This window comes from Cavia porcellus, unplaced genomic scaffold, assembly GCF_034190915.1.
Source record: "Cavia porcellus strain 051 isolate PalLab524CR breed Dunkin Hartley unplaced genomic scaffold, mCavPor4.1 scaffold_6, whole genome shotgun sequence".
Classification (NCBI taxonomy): Eukaryota; Metazoa; Chordata; class Mammalia; order Rodentia; family Caviidae; genus Cavia; species Cavia porcellus.
Window position 1 is genome coordinate 79,752,183 of NW_026947489.1, and position 24,507 is coordinate 79,776,689.

General features: G+C 51.2%; 1 protein-coding gene across 19 annotated transcripts in view; it reads left to right on the plus strand.

Moving 5' to 3' along the window:
* Myo18a (myosin XVIIIA) overlaps positions 1–19,733 on the plus strand; it is a 104,898-nt gene extending 85,165 nt beyond the window's left edge. For 10 of the 19 annotated variants that reach the window (XM_063251130.1, XM_063251134.1, XM_063251135.1 and 7 more), the window contains 8 exons: positions 179–262; positions 683–820; positions 2,739–2,924; positions 3,198–3,337; positions 4,117–4,161; positions 7,198–7,320; positions 8,602–9,882; positions 14,409–15,646. In XM_063251130.1, coding sequence (XP_063107200.1) covers positions 179–262; positions 683–820; positions 2,739–2,924; positions 3,198–3,337; positions 4,117–4,161; positions 7,198–7,320; positions 8,602–9,877 — 1,992 coding nt within the window. In that variant the 3' untranslated portion in view covers positions 9,878–9,882; positions 14,409–15,646. The other 9 variants (XM_063251142.1, XM_063251147.1, XM_063251149.1 and 6 more) reach the window with 6 other exon arrangements.
* Positions 19,734–24,507: the final 4,774 nt, after the last annotated feature.

A 24,507-nucleotide genomic window follows, 5' to 3' on the forward strand; every position in this document is an offset into this window, starting at 1 on the left:
CCCCTCGTGGTCTCTCACACAGTCACCATCTTTTTGAGCAGCCTTTTGGGTCCCCAGCACAGTCACTTCCCTGGGAATTCTGCAGTATAGGAGTTGGGATGCCCTGGTCCTCGGTGGGGGAGAGGGGCTGGATTGTGCTGAGGGTGACCCTGTGTCTGTGCTCTCACTGCTTCCCCAGGCTTCACGAGACCTGGCACAGATGAATGATCTCCAGGCTCAGCTGGAAGAAGTCAACAAGGAGAAACAAGAGCTGCAGGAGAAGGTGGGCAGCATTGCTCTCCTGGTAGAGAGGGTGGAGGTCCCTGCGTGGGGATGCACCCCTAGGCTGCAAGGACGGAAGGCATCTCTCTCTGCTGTCAGTGTTCCACAGAGCAGTATAAACTAGCAGGAAGAGCTAGGCTTGAAGCCATAGCACCATAGCAGACATTTTGGCTTTGGCTGTCTCATTTCACATTTCTGTTCCCTCTCTGGTCCTTTGCAGTCTCCTTTCTCTCTGAAGGGCAAGCTTTGTGCCAAGGCCCAGGGCAGGTGGGGGATGCTCCTGGCTCAGGGGCCCGCTCTCTCCCTGCTTCCCTGTGCATCCTTCCCTGCCTCGGCCTTCTGGTCACCATGGTGATATCACCTGCCCCTCCCTTTTCTGGGCTCAATTCTTCCTTCTGTTGTTCCCCAACCCCCTTTCCAGCTACAAGCCCTCCAGAGCCAGGTGGAGTTCCTGGAGCAGTCCATGGTGGACAAGTCCCTGGTGAGCAGGCAAGAAGCAAAGATCCGGGAGCTAGAGACACGTCTGGAGTTTGAAAGGACCCAAGTGAAGCGGCTGGAGGTGGGTTTACTTTTTCCTGGTCCGTGGCAAACAAGGCAGAGCTGCCTCAGTGGCTGGAGCCACGCATGCTCGCAAGCCAGGCAGGCCAGGGACACTCCTCAGAGGCCTCTGCCAAGCTGCCAGGCCAGCTGACGGGGCGGAGGCTCCTCTCCTGCTCCTGGCCTGCTCTTTGGACACCACAGAGCCTGCCTGCTTTGCATTCTGTTTCCGTGCTTGCTTTCTGCCAAGGGACCAGAGCAGCTTAGCGTTTCGTCTTCATATTTTCCTCTGCCACAAGCTCCCTCCCCCTCTTGTCCCCTCACTCGGCTCTCTGGCAGGGTCATAAATATGCAGCGGATGGCGCCACTGCTCTAAGGGTTTTGAAGTCTGTTCTCATCGCATTGCTCTCTCCTCCTCTCCTCTTCCCTTTCACATTCCCTTTTTCCTACCCTCCCCTGCTCGGCTTTTTCTCCTCTTGTCATCTTCCTTTGTTATCGCTCTATGCTTTCCTCTCCGTTTGTATTTTTTCCCCTTTCCAATCTTGTCCCTCTTGCTTACCATCTTCCTGCAGCTCCTTTCTCTGCTTCTATTTCTATGCTTCCATTATTTTTTATTCTTTGGCCCCCTCTTTTTTTCTTTATCTCCTTTCTTCATCTTTGTAACCCTCCTTTCTGCCACTGGAATCTCCTTACCTTAATTCGGTTCTTTCTGTTCTAGTCTCTGGAAGCCAGCATGCTCCAGTCCTCCCTCTCTAGTAGATCAGATAGGGAAAAAGGGGCTGGCAGAATCATCTCTTTGCCTTATTTTTGGGTTTTCCTTCCTGAGCTTATCAACAGTTGTCTGAGCATTGCTAGTCCTGTCTGAGAATTGTGTCCATGGGCGTGGTTGCTGAGGAGCAGCCCTGTCTCCTGCCTCACCAAGCCCTCAATCCATGAAGCAGGGGTGGAAACAAGTGAATCCAAGCGCATTAATAACCTTGACACAGGAAAGAACTATGCCTGACGCTCTCAAACAGGGTTCCAGTCCTTAGGAAAGACAGAAGAAACTTTACAGTTTATTTTCTGGCCCCCACAACCCCAGGATCGTTGATAATAATTTATCCCTGTTTTACATATAGTAAAGGGGTATATGAATTGCCCAAAGTCACAAAGCTGTCAAAGGCAGAAGAGGCCCCTGGGCTGGGGCATACAGAGCCAGTCTGCTGGGTTTGTCTCCTTTTCTCCTGGACTCCTGGTTCCCTTCTGCTCAGCAAGACTATATTGTAGTTTGGAGTCATAGTGTTGAATACAAGTGGCCCTCAGCAGCATGGGTCTGTTACTTGGGAAACATAAGAAAGGAGAAGCCCATCAGCGGCAGAATTAGGATTAGGCCCGGGTAGGGGTTCTTCCCTTGCACTTTGTCCCTAACTCATGTCATTTGTGCTCAGCATCCTACTGCCTGGCCAGGGAAAATCTGTTCAAGTTTCTGGGGGAAGAATTATTCATTAATCTTAGAAAATCTCCCTGTTTCAAATCTGAGGACTCCTCAATCTCCTAATCTTAGAATTCTCAATTAAAACCAGTACCTCTGAGCCCAGAATCTAACTTTTGGGGTTGTGGGTTCAGACTCTGAGAAAAGCTGTGATGACCATAGGGACACCTGTGTGTCAGGTGCAGGCTCTGTCAATTTTGGCACAATAGTAATGACCACAGCATTTCCTCTGCTGTGATGCCTTCCCATTCACCATCTCAAAGACTGTTAGAAAGAAGCAGGTTTCATCCTCACCATTTTACAGAAAGGCAAAGAAGCCTAGAGGGCTTTAATTGCCTGCCACATAGTCAGAGGTGTAAGTAGTGAATCTGGAGCCGGGCGAAACCAGATACAGAACCCTAATGCACCCTCTTCTGTCTGTCTGATGATGGACTCACCTGCTGGTCTTTCTCCCCACCTGCCTGCTCAGAGCCTGGCCAACCGGCTCAAGGAAAACATGGAAAAGCTGACTGAGGAGCGGGATCAGCACATTGCAGCTGAGAACCGAGAGAAAGAGCAGAACAAGAGGCTACAGCGGCAGCTCAGGGACACCAAGGAGGAGATGGGCGAGCTCGCCAGGAAGGAGGCTGAAGCAAGCCGCAAGAAACATGAACTGGTAATAATGCCTGCCACTTCCCTCAGGCCCTGAGTTGGAGATCCTCTGAGGATCAGCAAGTGCGCACCTTAGCCTGGGCTCGTTGTGAGTAGGACAGCCCCAAGGATGGGGGCTCCCTCAGGCCAGGCCAGGCCCCACCACTCAGCAACCCCTGAGCAGAGAGAGCACTGGAGGCTTGTAGCAGCCTCCAGGTAGCTTCTGCCCAGCTGGCAGAGACTTGCTGCTACTCTTTCTGGAACCCCTGTACACCAGACCCCCTCTTCTTCCTCCTAGGAGATGGACCTGGAGAGCCTGGAGGCTGCTAACCAGAGTCTGCAGGCCGACCTCAAGCTGGCGTTCAAGCGTATTGGGGACCTGCAGGCCGCCATTGAAGATGAGATGGAGAGTGATGAGAACGAAGACCTCATCAACAGGTGAGAGGTGGCCTCTGTGGCATTGTGGCCTCTGTGGCAATGTGGTGGTGCTCTTAACTGCCTCTGGAGCCAAGCCATAGATGACACTGCATCCCTGCTTCCCCATCATGAACCACCCATTGAACCCTCCCCTTTGCTGCAGTCTTGGGCCCAGGGGAGCTGGGGCTGGGGCAAGTGCTGAGAGTGAGGTACCCACCCCTCAGCCCGTGCGCCCCTCCCTAGGCTGCTGAGGACCTGGCACTCCAGCTCTGCCTATTCTAGATGAGTTATTTCCCCGTTTAGCTGCATTTCCGATGGCGCTGCCCACTCTGGGGAGAGCAGAGATTTAAAGGCTGTGGTGCCTTGCTACTATGCTAGAGATTTGCACTCATAAAACCTACCTAGGGAATGGTTTAGGAGAGAGAGATTTGTAGTCCTGGGGTAAGGAGAAAGTCACAAAGCAGAAAGACCAGCAATGTCGGGGAGAGACCAGGTCGTGGTGAAGCTTCCTGAGACTAGGCTGGGAAGACTCCCAGACCTGCCCCTTTCCCAGTTCAGGGACAGGCTCCATCATACAGGCAGGTCCAGGGCAGCCCAGGGCACCTTCTGCCCCTTTGAGGTAGTGACAGGTGTCCAGGGTATCCCAGGGCAGGTCCCTAGGACAACACTGTCAGCCACCCAACCAGTCCAGGCTCAGCCAGCCTTGCTGAGGAAGCTGAGCTCCAGCGGAAGGGTCCACCATTGATTTTCCTGTCTGCTTTCTCTGGCGCCCTTACCTACCATTTTCTTTCTGTTTCCAGTTTGCAGGACATGGTGACAAAGTATCAGAAAAGAAAGAATAAACTGTGAGGACTAGAGCGCATGTGCTCTCTGCCTCTCCTGTTGGGTGTCTAACCGCCCCTAACACAGGGCTCCCCACAGGGCCCCTGCTGCATGCTGCATGTGGACACACAGCTCCCCACATTCTCCTCCCTAGCTGGTCTCTAATGCTAACACCACTGACTGTCCTCTGGGAGACAGGAGGGCTAGGCCCTGGCAGAGACAGAAGGCAGGCAGTGGGGTGTGCTCCCTGAAAGCCTGGGCTGGCCCTCACACCCATGGCAGGTAGGATGGTAGTTCCCTCCGTAAGGAATGCTCAGGTTCCTTTGGCCGTACTTCTGGTCTACCTGAGTTTCAGCTGCTCCTCCCTCCAAAGCCAACTATGGTTCTCCCCTGGCCTATTCTCTGGTAGGATGTCTGTTCAGGCTGAATTTGTCTACATCCTTGGGCTCCTTTGCCTGATAGGAGCAGGTATGTTTCGTGTTTAAGGTCTGCTACCTTCCTTTGGCAGACGGGTAGAAAGTGAGGGGCATCTAACAGCCACTTGTTTGGAAAAAGCATTCAGGCAGCTAATCACAGGCCAGCCTGCTGTGGCAAGGGAATGGAAGGGCCAGTGTGTTTACTTTGCTCCCTCTAGGCACTGAGGCAGAGAGGCCAGGGTGTCTGTCAAGTGGCAGGAAGCCCAGGAAATCTTTTCCCTCTTTCTGGGTGGGAGCTAGACTGCAGATGCAGATTCCCAGGCCTTCCAAATGATCTGGCTGATGTCTGTCAAGTTCGACAGGGTCATTTTTTTCAGTGTGGCACTGGATTTCCTCCCCTACTCTCTTGCCTGGCAGGCCTTCTCCCCTGGTCAGGATGGGCTGGCGGCCCTGCAAAGGACTCCATGAGAGCTAATGATAAATGTAATAGTGTGTAACAGTGATAGAGGGCCGCTGGAGCCCGGTTGTCACACACAATTAATATCCCCCGCCATTCTGTCTCCGTTTGTTTGTTCCCCCGCGATTCGGCTCCCAGTTAACTAATAGCACATGAGCCCAGACATAAATTGTATTTGACGTGAGGTTTAATTCCAACCATTTAAAATTTCAACTGCCCCCTGAGCCTGGCTGCCCCTGGAGTTTGTTTACGGGCCTGATTATTTAAGGAAAAGAACCCAAGCATCATCTGGATGCTTGCAACTAAAGGGAAGGTGAGGGTAGGGAAGCCAGCTTGTCAGCCTGTTCACTGCTCTGAATGTAAGGAAGAAAATTCGTATTCTGGGCCCATGTCAGTCTGTCCCCTGTGTGTTCTAGCCCTGCCATCCTTGGGCAGTAGGAGCTTCGAGGACTGACAAAATGCGCATTTAAGATCATATTCCAAACCAGTGCCAAGCACACACAGACACGCGGGCGGGCGTGCACACACTCACAACACACAGCGTGTACTCAGCGCAAGCGCACAGGGACATGCCGCTCTAACTGGGGTGGCTCTTTGCTCAGCAGCTCTGGACCCCAGCTCCAAGTTACCACGAGAGCGTGTTAAGGCGGGCAGAAAAATAATGTTTCGATTTACTTAGAGATACAGTTGTTATTGCCATAACCTTAATGAAAGCAGTAAACAGTGCAGTATTAAGGGAGATTTATACAGAAATGCTTTTAACATGTAGACATAGATTTTGCGATGCATGCAGCACCTCCTTTCTAAAGGCAATCAATACGGTTATGAACGGCCGTGATAAATTTCAGGCTCTGAAGCTACAGAGGGAGGTTTTTGGCAAGGGTGTGTAAATCAGGTAGTATTGGCATTCCATGGGGCCCATACACCACAGTAAATCTGCCAGGCTTGGACGGGCACAGGGCTTACATTACATTTCGGGGTTGTCTGCTAAACTCCTGTTTACCCAGGGCATCAGCCAACCTCGTCTTTGTTATAATTCTGTATCTGATGGAAGCCCATAAAATATGCCACTTTATACCCCTCCCCATGAGTCAGGCTCCCTTGGTCCCCAGAACCGAGTCTGATGGCTTCTTCTGGTGCATGTGCCTGTTGTGTGTGTGTATGTGTGCGTGCGCCTGTGTGGCTATTTATTCAAGAACATAATTCAGGAACAGGGCTGCTCCTGTTGACACAGATGAAAGGAAATGTATATCAAGGAGAAATCCCAGCCTGCCCATAGCAGGAGAACTTGGTGAGGAGACATTTTGCTGAATTTGAAAAGCATTCTCACTCAGAAGCTCCCACCTAGCTGGTGAAGGGGTCACCATGAGTCTAGCCTCAGAACTGGACTCGTTTGGGCTCTCCGACAAGTTCTGGGGTCAGGCCACTAGATGTTAGGGTGGGAGCAAGGGCTGGAAGATGCCCATGGGAAGAAGGAGGGGACAGATAGCCCTTGTCTGGGACTTTCTGAGCCCAGCTGGGTCTCTTGGGGCCCATCTGGATCCCAAAACCTTGTCAGTCCAGAGTAATGAGGTGCCTATCCCTCTCCTTTTCCTTTCTCTGTTTCCTAAGGGTTGTGGAAGCCACAGGGTGGGTCTGAGACATGGATGATGCTTAACCCGGTACCTAAGGTGGTATCACCACCAACTAAAGAAACTCCAGGTTCAAACTCACTTTAAGTCATGCGATATTCTTCTCTTCCTGCCCCATGGCTAGCATCACTTTTATGATAAAGGCACGCAGAATGGCTTCTGTGGTAGCCACTGGCATGAGGCTGTCAAACACAGCAGCATAGACTTTAGAGGTAGCCGAAGGGCTCAGGATTCCTCTTTTTAACCAATAACCATTTGAGTGTGATTGAGTTGGACTTCCTGTCATGCTTCTTGGGGTGACCAGCTAGACAGTTGTCAATCACCAATACTTGGGGTCTCTGTGGCTGTCACGCAGTATGACTTGCTAAGCAGGGATAGTTTCCTTGTAAGTGGTGTATTCTATCTAACCTCTCTGTTTTCCATGACTCACCAATGCGCATGCTGCCCACCACCCCCCCAGACATCCCCCCCACTTCCCTTCAGCCCTCCCTCCTAGGCAGTGGACAAGCACCACCTGCCCAGCTTTGCCTCCCTCTCTGCTCCTCACCCCTACAGTGAGGGGGACTCAGATGTGGACTCAGAGCTGGAAGACCGGGTCGACGGTGTCAAGTCCTGGTTGTCAAAAAACAAGGGACCTTCTAAGGCAGCTTCTGATGATGGCAGCTTGAAGAGTTCTAGGTAAGTACATGGCCTTGGGCTAGGAGAAAAAGCTAACTTGGACCACCAGGCGTGGATGAGCAGTGCCTTGGTGCCAGGAAGACAGACCTCACGCCATCTGTGTCACCCTCCTGGCATGAGGTGCCTAGTTGTCTCATGACCTGTGGAATGTGCCCAGGAAGAGGTGAGCTGCTTCTAAGCCAGACTCTGTCTTCCTTATTTTTCCTAGGTAATGTTTTCATGTGAGGTTCAGGGCTCTAGTGTAGGTTTAACTTCATCCTCTTTTATTTATTCCACAAATGCCAATGAAGCCATCGCATGGTTTGGGCTCTTAGAATCAAGACAGAGATGGATCTGGTTCTGGATCTCTGCTGTGCTTATAGAAGTTTCCCTGGGAAACTCACTGTCTCTCAGAGTCCTGTCATAGCCATAGCCACAGATCTGTCTCTCTCTCTACCCATTCTTTCCTTTCTCTCAATCTTTTCGCTGCCCACTTAGAGGCTTCCTGATAATGCACATCCACTAGTGAAATTGCTCCCATGTTTTCTAGCCTGTCATAGTCTTCTGATCATATAGACAGCTGCCTCTGGAAACCCAGGCCTCCCCTTTCCATACCCACTGGCCAGCATAGCAGCAAGGAGGAAGAACTGTCCTCAGCCCCCATTCCTCCTGTGGCTACAGCCCTGCTGATGTGTGTCCCATCTGCCCACCCACACTCAGCCCCACTGCACTCACAGCTCCCCAACTTCATCCTCCAAAGTGCATCTGCCTAATGCCTCCTAAAGACGGTGGGCTGGGTAGAAAAAGTAATACCCTTCCCTCTCCGCCAGTTCCTCCAAGGCCTCTTCCCCAGGTCCAGCCCCTCACAACCAGCATCCAGCAGCCCCCTCTAATTGACTTAATTTATTCAACCAAACTACATTTTGTTACTGCAGACAATGCCGCCTTCCCCACCCTACTGCCGTTCACCGCAGCGTGGCACGAGGCTCCAGGTAGTTGACAATGAAATAAATTGAACTAAACGTTTTAGAGGGAGAAAAGTGATGAAATAGAACAATAGTCTAATTTACATGACATTCTCCATGAAGCTATTTTCACTGACGCAAATTATTTTGCTTCATTTGCTCCGCGCTCTCGCCACCACTTTTCCAAGGCTGCTGTCGTTTTCTCCTCCTTCACCTCCCTCCCCCGTGTCTTTATTCTCGAGGTTTAATGCGTGTTCCTCTTCTCTCTCTTTCTCCCCCTGCTCCACATCTCTCGGGCTCTGGGTCCTCTCCTCCGGGCCTCACATCCCTCCCTTAGGACAGCCCTAAACAGCCTCCCGAAGGAGGGCAAGGGGGCGGAGGAGAGGCCAGCCTCGGCACTGAGCTCGCTCAGCTACCGCAAGAGGCTCACCCTGAAGGACTCAATCGGGGGCACAGGGGACGAGGACTCACTCTTCACCACCCTGAGCGAGCGAGCTGCCTCCCCTGAGAGGCCCCCCAGGAGGGCCCGCACGGGTGTGAGGGAAGAACCAGGCCAGGACAAGAGGCCCAAGGAGCTGGACAACTGTGGCTCCATCCTCTCGGAGACGGGAGGCCGGGCCAGCAGGGCGCTGGAAAAACGGTGGGGCTCTGACTTTGACCGAGCCTCAGCAGTCTCCGCGCCGGTCAGCCGGGCTTCCTCAGCGACACGTCATGGCTCTGGCGAGGAGGGGGCCCGATCCTCCCTCAGCTTCTCCCTGTCAGGCTCTCCTAGTTCCCGCCGCAGTACCTCCCGGCTGGACAGCCTGTCAAGGACCTTAAGCCCTTCCTGGGGCCGGACCTCAGGCCTGAGCCGAGAGAGCCCTGACTTGCGCCTGTCCCTGGGCCGGAGCTGCCTGGATGAATGGGACGACGGAGCCAGCGTGGCCTTGAGTGAGGCACACTCACAGCTCAGCCACCCATCGCTGGCCCGCAGTCTGTCCGTGCCCCCTCGGCCACGTGGCTCAGCCTTGGCCACCGAGGAGCCTGTCGGCTCCAAAGCCCACTCCGCCAGCCGTCACTCCTACCTGGACCCAGACCTGGAGGCTGCCATCAATGAAGTCTTGAGCTACAAACCTGTCGCATTCCAGCGGAGCAGCCTGGAGCCTGACTCTGAGGAAGATGACCGGAAGAGCATCCAGAGTACCCGGAGTGCCCAGCTGGACCTCCCAGAGCGAGGTGCCAGCATCCGCCGCTCTGCCTCTGCCGCAGACGTCTCTAGGTCACGCGGTGGCCACAAGAGCCGGAGCAAGCACAGGAGCAGAAGGACCAGCTCCAGCTCCAGCTCCAGCTCCAGCTCTGAAGGTTCCTCCGAGCACAGGCGGCGAAAGAAGGGACGTTCCCGGAAGAGCAAGAAGTCCAAGTCAAGAAGAAGGAGAACCAGGACAGAGTCCGAATCCTCCGAATCCTCGTCCAGTGGCTCCACTGTCTCAGGCCACAGCCGCTCAAGTGTGAAAAAGGGGCCAGCTGCGGAAAATGAGGAGACTGAGCGGCGGTCCAAGAAGGAGGAGAAGAAGCGCAAGAAAGAGGTGGACAGCCTGATGATGCGGTACCTGTACAGGCCCGAGAGCGACTAGCGCTTGTAGGTGACGCCTGGTGTGGAGTGCAGCATGGTGTGTCTCGCCTGCCTAGTGTGAACTAACATGCTCCTTGCCCCACTGACCACCACCCCAGGCCCTGCATTCCTCTTGGGCTGGCCTGGCCTTGGAGAGCTCCCTCGATACCTCACACAGCAGGACCAGCCAAGCTGGCTCGCTACTGAGTCAGCCAAATCAGCTGAACTTTCTGGGAATACTGATTACCAAGCTCTTACCAAGTCCGTACCCTCAGCCAGGGCCACCCTACTGTGCCACACTTTAATTCTCACCACAGTCCCATAACAATCTCCAATGAGCCCTGTTTCATAGAAGAATAAGCCAAGGCTCGGAGAGCTTACATCACCTGTCAGAGTCACACAGCTGGGAAGCGGTGTGCCAGTAGCTGAATGGGACCTGTTTAACACCAACACCCTTACTCTTAACTGTTCATGACACAAGGCAGAGCACACTGGTGAAATAAGGGTGCCAGCCAGCACCCCCATTTGAGAACTTCCATCATGCATGGCCTTGTCAAGCTGGGCTCTGAAAGGACCCTAGCTGACACCCTGCTGTGGGTGGGTACATCGCTAGGCACAATTTAGAATGTGGCCTTTCGCTGTGCTTTCCCCAACTACCACAGCCTCGTTGCTCCCTGGCACAGATCTCAAGTTAGGAGGACAAGGCTACAGCCCACACGACACCACACCCAGCAGCAGACCCAGGAGATAGATGCCTGACGCTCTCCCCAGCCTCCCACCCACACACAGCCCACACATGGGCGTCACCTCAGTTCTGCTCATCTTGGAAAGCTCTAATGAATAGAAATTAGCAACTGCTGAGTGACAGCCCCTCCTGGCTCCCCTGCCTCCCCCAGCTCTTCTCCCTGTGGGGAGTTAGGCCCTTCATGCCTGCACCCCCACTGTGGAAGAGAGGCAGAGCCTGACTCACTAGAATCCTATTGTTGCCAGTTGCCCTGGTGGGTGGTGACATTTTGGATCACCCGCTATGTGGCTATGTGAAGTGGTTTCGGCATGGTACCCTTCAAGCCAAGCATGCTGCCTCCCAGGAGGTACAACCCCAGCATGTGGCCCCCTGGGGCACAGGCAATTGTTTCCCAGATGCATGAACTAACACACACCTGTCGAATGCTTGTGCCACGAAGCAGCTGGACAAATCCACTGACTTTGGATGGGGGTAACAAAAGCGATCAGTTGAAGGTCCCTTTTAAGGCATGGAGCGAGTGAAGTGAATGCTACCTGCCGCTGTTTGGAGATGCTGATGGGCTGGGACTGGGAATGTGGGGTAGGGGAGGTAGAGCTTAAACCCAGACCAGTCATGTGGCCAACTCGTCTCTCAGGTTCAAGCTGTTCTGAAGCCAAGCCCTAGGTCTACACACAGCTGTGTGGCTTTACCCATGTGGCAGATGGTTGCATGGGACTCCTCTGAGAGCAGGAAGCATCTCTGTTGCACTAGAGAGAACTGTCAGCTACGTGTGAGAAAAGACAACAGTGAAAATATTTGGTCTGCCATTCCAGCTTTCCCCTTAGCAGCCTTGCTAAGTGCCCTGCACCCCCAGGGCACGAAGTCAGTGGATAGATGGAAACAGAAACCTAGAAATCATTTTTTAAAAAAAAATGTGCCAGACCCTTCTGCACCCTGCCTAAGGGAAACACTGGCACTCTGGGCCATCTGATGCTGACTGGTGACTGGCAGATTTCAGATCCCAGAGCCCTCATCCCACTGTCACCCTTGACCTGCAATCAGCAAGAACAAAAAAGCAGAAAGCCCGTTTCTTCTGCCATTGACCAGTGCTGTTCCTCTTGTCCACTAGGAAAGCAGGAGTGGCCCTCAATTCCCATACTCCCCACACTCTGAGGCGGACTGGATTCTCCATTGGTTGAGTGGCCTCCACCCAGAATTTAGCCAATCAGCACTGAGCTGGATCAGAAAGGCAGAGGAGGGAGGGCCTGGCTGGTGCTCAGCACTTATTGTGGGATGGATACACTGCTGAGGATTGGGGCAGGGGTGGAGATGGCGCTGAAGCTTAGCTTCCTATCTGATGATGCAAATCATCAAGAATTCAGGAATTTGAAACACAGATGAAGCATCCTAGCAAAGTCAGGGGAGAAGTGCTAGTCTGGGCTCTCTCCCAGCAGGAATTAGCTTATGTACCAAACTGTTTGTGACAGCCTTGAACAGGAGACCCTGGCTTGTGGGGAGGAAGGCTTTTTAAACAATTTGGTTAAAATGTCCCAATTGCCTGCCTCGGCTCTTGCCCTGAGGAAGAGGGAGCTGCCTGCTGTGGGCCTGTTGATGGCTGTAACCGTAGAAGCTACTGAGGAGATTGGCTAAAGAGAGCGCACGGTAGAAGCCAGTGGATCCTGTGGATCCACAGCTCAGGAAAGAACAAAACACAGAGCCTACCATGTCCCTGGCTGCCTGTGCTCCTGCCTTGCATCAGAGGAAGTGTATGGAGACCTGACTGTTAGTTCCTTAGGTGTTTAGAGTGTAGGCACAGGACTACAGGGGGAGGAGGCCCTGGAGCACAGCAAGCCACACAGGGTGAGGCTCTCCAGCAGCGCCTTGCTGGCGTCTGGAGTCCTGGCACCTGCCTCACCACTCTCCATCCACAAAATGACCCCACTGTCCTTCCTCAAAACCAGGCATTCCTTTGCCTAGCAGCAGAACTTCAGTGTTGGGTGCCCAGAAGTTCTGTGTAGAAAATGAAAACAAAGTTAGTCTCCCACTGATACAGAATGCAGATAACCCGTAACTAAAGTGACCCCTGTTTTTTTCTGTGTTGCACAGTTATAACTGAGCTTTGTAATTCTTTCCTGGAGGTACCTCAGAGCTCGTAAGTGCCTTGGGCCCATCAAAGTAAGACTCACTTATGTTCAGTCTAGTTTGTGTTAAGTGTTTTGTGCTATGCTGGTTCCTTTAAAAAAAAAAAAACTGTTCATTCATGAGAAATACATCATTATTAGTCAGACTGCCCCAGTCCTGAGCCGTTTTGCATAATTGAAAATTATTCTCTCGGGGCTGGGGATTTAGCTCAGTGGCATAAGCACCTGCCTTGCAAGCAGGCAGTTGTGAGTTCGATCCCCTGCGCTCCACCCTGGGGGTGGGGAGGCACAGACACTGAGACCTTGCTTCACACAGCCCTGGCCCGCACCCCAGGGCAGCAGAAAGATTCCAGCTCCCTCTTGTTTCTTCTCAGTTATCCAATCTAGTGACACAGTCCTCCCAAAGCTTTGGGGTTTGGGTCTGGATTTGTGCTGGCCGCAGGACCTTGGGTAAAGTGTTTCATCTCTTTGAACCAGCTTCCTTGTCATAGTCTATGCATATGGTTGCTTGGGAGAATAAGATATCATTTCTAGAAGGTCTAGACCTGTGTCTCACACACAGAAGAACCCAGTGAGCAAATACTTTCTTTGGATCTCTCACCTACACCTTGGAAGAATGTGGTTCTTCTCAAGACTCCTTCCAGACTCCTGTTTCTCCTCTTGTGCTTTGGAGATACCACTTTCAAATAAGGGACCCTCCTCAAATTCTCATATCAGAAATGTAGACCACAAGGATCATGGCATTTCTTTCTCCCCAAGTAAAATCTCTCTAGGACTTGGAAGCCAATCTCTGTCCCTCTGCTGCTCCGAGCCCAGGGCAGCAGCAGTTCAGGGACCCTAGTGTGTATAGGGCACTGGTACCGGAGGAGGCTGTATTTTCTCCAGGGTGTTGAAATTACTGTGCACTTGAGCTGGTGGAGACAGTGAAGGCAGGAGGAGTAGGAGAGGTGGCTCCAAGGCTTTGGAAGGATAAAAAAGGTGAGTGGAGCCGAGAGATAAGGTCCCATCTGCCTTTGTTGGGTGTGGTGATCCTCCTCCATCCAGGGACAGAACTACCTTCCTTTAGAGGAACAGCTAGAGGCTTCCAGGGCCAAGGCCCTGATGAAGACTTTATGGGGTAGGGTCTTAATTTACCCATTAGGCCCCCTGAAACAGTTCTTCCTGAGTCTCCATTCCTTGGGGTAAAGGGAAGATGCCATGGTCAAGGGTGTCTGCCTTCTGTTCCACTCAGAAGGAATCATTTTAGGAGGAACTTACAGGGAGATGTCCTACCTTACACTGTTATGACCACGTAATCCCCGGACCTCCAGTCTCCTTTAGTATGGTTCATGGAAAGCCTGCACCTGCATCTTCTGGGGAGGAAACCAAAAATGCAGAATCCCTGGGTCCCACCTAAGAGCTGCCAAGTCAGAATTTCTGAAAGGAAGAACCCAGGAATCTGCTGCTCATTCTTACACCTGCTTGAGTCTCCAACCCCCTGCTCCCTAGAATCCCTCTCCCAGGATTTTTAAAAGCTTTCAGAGTCAAAACGGTGTGTTCTTTTCTCATCCTATTTCTAGTAAGCCAAGGAGAGTCTTCACTTAGCAACCTCTGGTGTCTTGGTTTTGTGGCCTCTCCAGGACCAAAGGTTTTAGTGCCACAACATCAGAGTGTCGTCCATCCATGACCTCGCTGCTTTCTCCCTGCAGCCCCACCAGCCACTGGAAGTCCCCTCCCCCTGGCCAGTCAGATGATGAGCACGACCCTCTGGACGGCACCTCCAAAACCCGATACTCCCACAACTATCTGAGTGACAACGACACAGAAGCCAAGCTGATGGAGACCGACGCATAGCCTAGGAGAGCAATTCGCAGCCTGCTCTCCGTGGCTGCCTCTCCCAGGAAATGACAGGGCACCAGTCCCTCCGCCGGACCGATCTGCAAGGGAGACACCCTGGCCCTCTGCTGTCAGAGGAACTGTCGAGGCTGGGGGTGTCTGAGATCGCCACATGGAAGAGGTGGGGGCAAGAGGAGTTTCTGAAAAGAGAACTTTTTGCTCCTCCCTGCCTCAAAAATGCCACTCGTAGATTCTACCCCGGGCCACCGTGTCCAGTGGTAAGTGGCCTGTCACTGCATGGAGCCAGCAAGTTGACCTCCATCTCAGCCCCCTGCTCAGGGACAGTGGCCAGTTCGCTGACTGGGCCACTCACAGTTGCTGGTCTGCGGGAGGAGTCAGAGGGGACAGCGGCCCCTTCCCTGGGGTCTGGGTGAGAGCTCCTCTCTCAGTGCCTGCTCTCCATTTACTTTTTAATTTAAATACCCCCCCTCCATCACAGCTGCATCCCTGAGAGAGAAGGGCTGCAGTGGCAGCTAGGCCCTGACTCAGACTCGGGAATTTCCTCTCCATCTCCACTTCTCCAAGCACCCAGGGAGCCTGGGGAGGGCTGGCAGGTGCTTCTGGGCTGGGCTAAGCAAGCAGTCCTGCCTAGGTGCCCACCCTCCCCAGCTCACCCGCATTAAGTGCAATGACCTATTTAAGAGAGAACCCATCCCACCACCGCCACGGCAGGCTTGCCAAGCCTGTGCCCCTCCCCTCTGTCCATGCTGCCTCCTGTAAGCACCACCCGAGAGGAAAGGTCTTGGGTGGAGGGCTTCCTTGGGAGGACCTGAAGATGGGAGCTTTGCCCGATGCGGGTGTGTGTCACCCTGTCCTGAGCCCATGTCATCTTTCCTCTTCCCCCAGACATGGCAATAATCTGTCTGCAGGTCCCAGCTCCCCTTCCAAAGGTTGTCCTGTGTCCACCATCAGACTCGGGGGCCACAGGCAGGGCCTGCCGCTGCTCCAGTCTGCTGTCCCCCTTCTCTCCCGCCATTGGTTTGTACTCACTGGGCTGTGCGCTCCCTGTTTACTTGATGTATGAAATAAAGGCCCCTTCCTCCCGGCTGCACCACGTTTCCTGCCTCTTCTTCAGGCCCAGGGAAAGTCCGCTGTGGTCACTGGTTGGGGAAGAACCAGGATTCTGATGGGGATGCAGGGAAGGCCTGTTCCTGTGTCTGACTAGTGCCACTAGAGTCTTGACATGTCCTTTGTGGCAGGCAGAGGTCGTGGGACAAAGGGATTGATCAAGACAGTCCCCACCTGTGGATTATAATCCAAGACTCACGTACTCTAGCCCAGGAAAGAATGTTGCTGTCTGTCTGATTCTTAAATCTCACCAATTAGAGTCTATTTCTCCCCTCCCCTCCCTTCTTTTCTCTCTCCTCTCCTTTCTCTCTTCTCTCTTCGCTTTCTCTTCAAGACCTTCTCATAGCTTAATTGTAGTCACTCCAAAGATGAATTTTATTTTAACGAAACTTGACAGGACTCTGGCTTCTAACCTGGCCTTGGCCGAAGGGCGGCTTGACTAGGCTGGGAATGCTGTCACCGACACCCTGCTCGGTCCCTGTCTGCAAGTCCTAGTCTGCGCCTTGTCCCTTCACCAACAGCTAAGAGGCAGCTCGTGTAAAAGGACCTAAACCAAACGACTCTCACTCTCTTCCTCCTCTAAGACAAGTGGTTTGGGCAGGGTATCAGACGGCTCTCGTGGCAAGGCTCTAGTGGTATGGGCCACCAAGAAGTCAGGAAAAGGAAGAAAGGAGAAAACTCACGCCCAGAACAAACAAGTGTGAAATGGATCCAACTTAACAAAAGACCCTGCCCCTTCTGCTGCTACAAAATAGAGGAGTAAAGTTACTGTAAGAAAAGAAAAAACTGTTGACTCACATTCAATTCTGTGGTTCACATCTTTTACTCCTGCTTTTATTTTCTCTTTCCCAGGAGCTAGTGTGACAAACTGTCTGCCATCTGGTGACAAATTCCCAACTCTTCACCCAAAACAAATCCAGCCTCTGGTTCACTGCAGAGTCCACCAGCAGATCCGGTAACCTGGCCTCCAGGAAGAGGCTTTGCTGGGCTCAGAAGCCTGGTACCAGTCCCATATTCAATTGCTCAACAGCTGGGAAATATTTCGTGACTTCCTGTTGTGGTCTAGGCACTATCCTTGGTGTTGGGTATTGATAACACCCCTTCCTTCCTAAAGTGGGTACAAAATATGTGGTGCATCTGCTGGTGTGTGAGGCTTGGGATGAGCAGAGAGGAGTGAATTTTAGTTCTTGTCCTGCTGGGGCTTGGACTAGGGCTGGAACAGATCCATCTAGAATAAGCATAGCAGTCATACTATGGAGGGAAATGTTCTCTCTAGGGAAGCAAAGGGCCTGGGAAGGATTCCAAAAGGAGCTGGTATTTTGAGTTAGTACTGGAAGAATAGTATTTCCACAGGTAGATATTGCTGGGACAGGTGTGTTGGAAAGAAAGCTTAAGCAAATGTCCTGGGGTAGGGAAAGAGATGGTAGTAGAATATGACACAGGCTGTCTGGGGACATTGAAGGACATTACTTCCAATGATCAGTGCTTTTCTAAGCTTCAGCAAAGCCCCTTGGCCAGGGTACTGGACTCCAAGCTGGGAAAGAGACAATTCACTCAGCACCAACTCCCAGAGGAGCGAAGGCCACCAACGCCCATCTTCCCTTTGGATATACCTTAAGAGCTTGCTAGGCTCCTGTCCTCACCTGTGCCCTCCTGGCTTCTCCAGCCTCTGTGACTTCTGTGAGACAAAGTAAATCTGTCTTGGTGCCAAGCTCAAAGCCACCCTGCTACGTCCTCCTCTCTAATCTCAGCCCCTGGAACTCCTCAGACTGCTGGGTCAGAGGCAAGGGTGGGAACCAGAGCCCTGCAGGGCTCCTCATAGTACCCAGAAATCACAGGAGCAGACAGTGACCCCTGAACTCCCTCCTTTTGTCCTTGTGTCCCCTAGGCAGATTATCCCGGTTGTCCTTCCCCGTCCCCCGCCCCCGTGCCTGGTGGCACAGACACTTAGCGATTTGCTTCTTAATTGTCCCCCAGCCAGGCTGCGCAGATGCCGCTCTTTAATCTCTCCTGATAAATGAATCGCGCTGCTCCTTTAATCATATGTTCATATCCAAGCCAATTTGAATCAATTTGGCAGGGAGCGTGTTGCAAGAGATGCCATGACTGCTGTTTCTCCCCCTAGGGTCCCAGAGCCTGAACAACTGCTCAGCAAAGAGCCCAGGAGGCCCATGGAGGAAAGAAGCTCTTACCTGAGTGGTGGGGACTTTTAAAGTCATCTCATTCATTGCTGTCCTACAGGCAAGCCGTGTGGAACTGGAAGATGGATTCCCAACGGCCTCAGAAGCGGCAGGGAGGGAGATGAGTCCACCGCCTTCCTTGGTCACTGACTAAAGGCCCCATGATCATCCCCAGGAGAAAGTGCTGCCTTCCATCTAACCTTAATCCTTTCTGTTCCCCCTTCATTTTCTCTGAGCTGGTTCTCAGGGAAGCTGGGACTCTCCATCACCTTTTATATAGCAACATTCCAGATCAGTCTGTGATGTCTGTCCCCGCCTGCTCTAGTCGGCTCCCCCACTCCTTTCATCTTCCTCCGCCATGAAGTCTTAGCTAAAACCTCCAGGCTGCTGGGCAGTCCCAGAAATGCGTAGGAGGGGGCTGCCACCTTTTTGCCTCCCGAGTGCCCACGTCCAAAGCAAAAGCAGGCTACACCTGCTCAAATGAAGGCTTCTGCCACTGGGGTGTGATCTTAGAAAACTGACTTAACAACTCTGGCCTCAGTTTCCCCATCCATAAATAAGACTGTATTCGTGGCAATGGAAATTTTTGGCTCCTAAGTTCAGGGCTCCTTACTGTAGCCAGTAGCATCTCTTACCCCACCCCTTTATCACGAAGGGTTGGGGGGGTCAGAAGGACCCCAGAGGGCCTGGGAGGAACACCTCCAGGGGTCAGGTCTGTCGGGTCGGTTTCTGGGCAGTCACCCCTTTGCACTTTAGCAACCCCTTTCATTTCCTATTCTTCCCTGGCCCCTCTCTGCTGGTTTTGCCCCCCCAGCTGCAGAGGCCCATCTGGAAGTTCTTCCCACCCTTCCAGAAACTACACTCCTTAAAAGGGCAATGTTAGTGTCACGGCAGATGTTTTTACGTGGTGCAGGGCATCAGGCCCAAGGCCTTTTGCACGACAGACAAGGATCTACCACTTAACCACATCCCCAACCCTGCAGTGTTCATTTTGTCGTAACCTGGTGACAGGGCGAAGTCCATGGGGCTGTCCTTTAATAACTATAGCAACTAAATTCCAATCTACATTTAGCAACATAGAAATATTGTTTCCCCATTCTTTTAAGGGCTCCTGGCAATCCTTGACCTGAGCTGAGCAGGAGATGCGGGGGTGGGGGGGGTCCCCCAGCCTGTCAGTAATGACCCCTGCACTGATGCAGAAGGTTATAAAGCCAATTAATAGTTCCTATTTGTTGAGCACCTGCCATGTCCTGAGCTCTTGTGCACTTGGCCAACTAATCCAATTTAACATTAGTCACAATTTTGTGAAGTGTTGTTGTCCCTATTAGACAACTGAAACTCAGAGGTGATGTCATTCTTCCAAGTAAGGTCCTTAGCTTGGTTCTAGCAGCTGACCAGACATGTCAAGCTATTCTGGCCTTATCAGAGAATGAAGAGGCTGGAAAGCTAAAAGTCACTGTCATGGTCCCCATCTCAAATTGCTGTATGCTTGATATTCACCAAGCCCTGGCTGTAGGAAGAAAATACTTCTTGGTAGTTGGGGGGAGAAAATACCTGCCTTACATTTGTGTGCTCTTTACAATTTTCAGAGCATCCCCCACGTACATGATTACATTTGCACTTCCTGCCCACTATGCCAACAACGTGAGTAAGAGTTCCACATGGCTCAGAGCGCATATTTTAAGCTCTATTCATTTCAGTCTAATTTCATGACAGTTCAACAGAAGAATCCAGTCCATTCTATGCAATTGGATCTGGAAGGAGAGATATCCGGAGCAATAGCCATTTTGGAGTTACAAGGATGCTGCAACTGTTTAGAAGGAATTTTACAGAGAAATTGAGTTTTCTGTGGTTCCTGTGATGGATCATATAAATAAGGGAGATTCTAAAGAGGCTGTGTGCTTTGTGATTGAAGTCGGTGACATAAATCTCCCAACGTAACACCTATATGTGCAGAAAGAATTTGCTTTCAATATCAAAAGTCAGCTATGACAGTTTTATCAAAATAATTTTAAAGGATATTAAGTTTTGACACCATTCAGGCAAATTATATTTGAGGTGGCTTAAGAGTCAAAGAGTTTCCACATTTTAATAAATTTTTATATGTTTTGTGCCACATTTATGATCTGACTAGATTAGGAAAAGAAGCAAATGGATTTGGGGGAAAAAGGACACTAGAGAATTTGAAAGTGAAGATTTTTTTTTTCAATCTTGCTATGAGGAAGAGGCAACCAATAGCTTCAGCAGCATAAGGCTTTGAAAGACAGGCTAATGACTAAAGCCAGGAATGTATACAGTGTGTGCAATGGAATAGGCTCACAGCTCACCCTAACCCTGGGGCTTGGCATCAATTGCAGCTTGGCACCTTTGCTAGAGAGCAGCTCCTGACCCCCAAGAGACTTCTATCTTGCAGGGAGCAAGGGAGAGTGACACTTCTGAATGTCTCCCTGCAATGCTGTGCCTGGAAGTAAGGGTTTCACAGCCTGCTTAGGTGGTCCTGGAGCCCCTCTGTGAGGCTCTTCCTTCTGGTGGATCACATACTTAGCACCAGGCTGGATTTTTTTTTTTTTTTTTTGTCTTTTTGCTTTTTATCGGTACGGGGGATCGAACTCACGAATGCCTGCTTGCAAGGCAGGCGCTTATGCCGCTGAGCTAAATCCCCAGCCCTCACCAGGCTGGATTTATTGCATAGAAATAACCATTCCTGGAACTGACAAAATAATGCCTGGAGAACCAACTAGAGAGTGAGGCAATCTCGAAGCTTCGCTAATAAGTTCTTAAAATTCCTTGTATGCACAAAAGTGCATATGAAAATGCAGATCAATAAATAAATACTAGGTGGCTGGGGATATAACTCAGTGGTAGAGTACTTGCTTAATACATGCAAGGCCCTGGGTTTGATCCTCAACATCACAAAAATAAATAAACATTAGAAGGAGCTGGGTATGGTGGCACACATTGGTAGCCCAGATACTCAGGAGGCTGAAGCCAGAAGAGTCTAGGAGTTCAGGGAAGACCTGCGCAACATAGTGAGATCATATCTAAAAAAAAAAAAATATATATATATATATATATATATATATATAAAATGTATATGTATTTTTGTATATAATCTTCATATATACATATATATGAGAGGAAACCTTATTTTGGAATATGGGATTAAAGATAAAATATCTGTTCTTAATATAAAATTTTTATGCAGTTTTAAACATCAGTGTACCAACGCCAAAGAGGGCCCCCTAAGTTGTCATCTAAGGGTGAGTCTAAGAGTGGCTTCTTTCCAGGCGTTTCCTGTACAGGAATGGGGTGGGTTGGGGGGGTAAAGCATGTGGCAAAGCTGCTTAGAAACTGCTTAGATCCCTCGCTCAGGGAAAGCCGTTCTTAAAGCTGCAGGCATCTCCTGGCAAGGCTGAGTGGAATCTGCAAGAGGAACAGATTGGAGGTGGAACATGAACCGGATATTTAGGGATAGCAGCCGCGGCAGGGAGGGTAGAGGGTCTAGACCTCGGTCTCCCATGTGGCCCGGAGCTCTGCAGGTGACAAATCTAGGTGAGCACATTCATGTTGCTGAAGGGACGGACGGAATTTAAAGGTCATTTGAGGATATTTGGGCTGTGGTTGTATCCTTTTGGGTTTTTTTACAATCTCTTAAGAGGAGTCGGTAGCTCACTGACCGGTCTTTGCACATGGTTGATAGAACTGTGCTTCTAATACCTGGTTCCATCTGAGAAAGTTTAGCCCCTTATGGAAAAAGCACTGCTGAAGAGGCAAGTGACCAGGGAGTTTCAGTGAGAAAATGAGGTTTCCCTGTAGAAGGGGCCACCTGGGCTCCGGAACCCAGGAAGGTCTAGGGAGAGGACGCTCCCTGGGGTGTGAGTGTGATCTCCCTTTCCCACCCCAATCCCTGGCTCCCCAGTAGAAATCAGCTACAAATCTCAGCTTGTTGGGAACAGATGGCCTTGGCTGACGAATAAGCCACCGCAGGCTGCTCCACCTGTTCTCGGGCTGGAATAATCAGCTCGAGACAAACATCGGCGCTGAAATAACTCATGGCAGCGGGTGATGTGCAGACACAGATTCCAAAACTCTCTTAAGCAGACCCCCTCCAACTCTCTCCCCTCCTCAGCCCCCAGAGGCCACTGGGGAAAGGTAATGGAGCAGAGAAGACTGATTGAACTCCAGACTCAGGAGCAAGAGGCCGGAGAGCTGGTGGTGGAGAGCTGGTGGTGGTGCGGGGCAGGGCTGGTTGGAGGGCCCAGCCAAACTCTGAGGTGGGGCAGGAAATTATTTTCATCGAAATCGTGGAAGTGGTTGGTCTGTGTGTGATTGGAGGCCGAGAAGACACAACCAGTGCAGGATAGGAGACCTGAGCATCGGGGTGCATTTGGATTTGTTTATCAAGGAGTATATGCAAATGAGATCGAGTTCCCAGGGAATCTCTCAGCAGCTCAGACAGCTCTGGCAGCAGCCACCAGAGCCTCTTCCCCCAGCCTGTGTGTGCCTGGACGCCTGTGATTCTACGGATGTGTGTTCACACCTCCCTCCACCTCTCTGATGAAGTCAGCTGGGCTAATGTTCCCTGGCAGAGGCAGATGAGCCAGTGAGAGGGAATGACAGCACCGGGAAGCAGTGGGAAGGGCAGTGGGGGTTGTGGCTTCCTATGAAGCCAGTCAGGACCAGAAGAAAAGGCCGATCAGCGACTGTTTGTGTTGGGTGTCTTAGGCAGACGGCTGGCTTTTTGGGGCCGGCCAGCCAGGAGGCCTGGTTTATAGGAGTGTGAGGGTCTTGAGTTCCTGCAGGGTGGGTAGACACATAGGGAAGAAGTTTGCAGAGCCCTCTGGCCCCCACTTGTGTTTCTAGCTGCCAGTTCTTTCTGACCCCAAATGGGCCCTGCTGGGCTGTTTGGATCAGAGCCCTGCCCCGGTATGTAGGGTCCACCCACCGGTCTCCTCCTGGAAGCTCATTATCCTGTTTCACACCGGCCCGGAGGTGGTGGCATCTGTGCCAGGTTCTGCTGCAGGTCAGAAACACTCAAGGAGCTGCTGCTATTTGCTTTGTGTACAAAAAGTAGGAGTAATAAAAATAAACCTATTTACCCTTCCCGCAGCCTCAACAGTTATCAATCTCGCCCCGCCTACTTCCCCGTCCTTTCCCTGGCTGATTCTGAGGCTGACTGCAGATCTGATGGCCTTTCATCAGGAAATACTTCAGTATTGATCCTCCGAAGAAAAGAAAATAGCTGTTTAAAAAAATATAATCACAATGCTATCACACTTTAAAAATGATCAATAATTCCTTAATATCAAATATCCACTCAATGTTTATATTTTCTGATTTTATTATATATATTTAATCACATGTGAGATATGATATATATGAGATATATATATTTTTTTTTTAAATTATTATTATTATTTTCAATCAGGATCCAAAAAAAGATTGAGGAATTTAAAAAACGTCCTATGCTCAGGATCTTTTCTCCAAGGGATTCTGATTTAATTGGCCTTGGGTGGGACCCAAGCAGCATATTTTTTTAAGGTTCCCTAGGTGGCTTTAATGTGCAGCCAGGGGTGAGAGATGCTCTTCCTTCCCTCTGTCCGGAGTTTCTTGCCAATTTCAACACTGCCGGGCTGTTAAATACTTCTCCCAGGCGCTAGCCCTAGGCCAAGCAGCTGGCTAGCAGTCAGCACCAACCTGCCGCCTGCAACCCTCAAGCCCAGGGGCCCAGTCTTTCTCCAGCCTCCCCTTTCAGATGCATTCAGCTCTGTGAACACAGCATTCCTTTTCCCTCGAAATCCATACTCTCTGTGTGACTGTTCCTATCCCTTTCTCCCCTAATATGCCTGCTGCTTGTTCTTGCCTTGCAAGCATAGCAGATTTTTTTTTTCCCCACATGAAACTAGCAAAATTCCTGCCTCAGGAAAAAGTGAGACCTTCCCCGGGGCTGTACTCATTTGGCTGCTCAAGTGGCAGCCTGGGGAGCTGAAAGCTGAGTAAAGGGCCTGCTGGCAGCTTGACAGCAGATGTAAGGGAAACAGAATTTGAGGGGGATTTGAACCCAGCACGTCTTAGGAAACCTAAGCAATCAGTTTCCCCTTAAGATGTTGGCCCCGGGAATGTGTTAAAGAACCATACCTGAATCCCTAACTAAATGCTTTTGCTCCTGGGCCAGCCCTGGGCCTGCTTTCCTACAGTGGCAGCCGTTTCTGTATTCTGCTGCCCAACCCCTCCGTTCCACTTAGCTTTTGGGTTTGTTCCTCCCTCTTGTCCTCCTGAGTCCGCACTCCATGCCTCACTGACTGTTGGTGAAACAAATCTAGTCTAAAATAATGAACAATCAACTATCCTGATGTTCTGGGCCAGGCTGGGCAGGGGTGGGGGAAGGGGTGGGGAGCTGAATCATTTATAAAGCTTAATAAAGATGCAGATGAGCAGTGCTGACTAGGAACCCCAGAGCTGGGCTTATTCATTATTCAAAGTTATGTAAATGCCACTGGGTCCTGTGTGTCAGAATCCTGCCCCTCATCTCTGCTACCTCTCCGGGACTGACTGATCCAGCCCACCTTGCGTCACTCCTGCTTCTGAGGGGCCAGCATTAGCCCTGGCTAATTAGCCTTGCTAAAGTAACCATTTCCTACCCCAGAACAAGAATCCCAGGCCC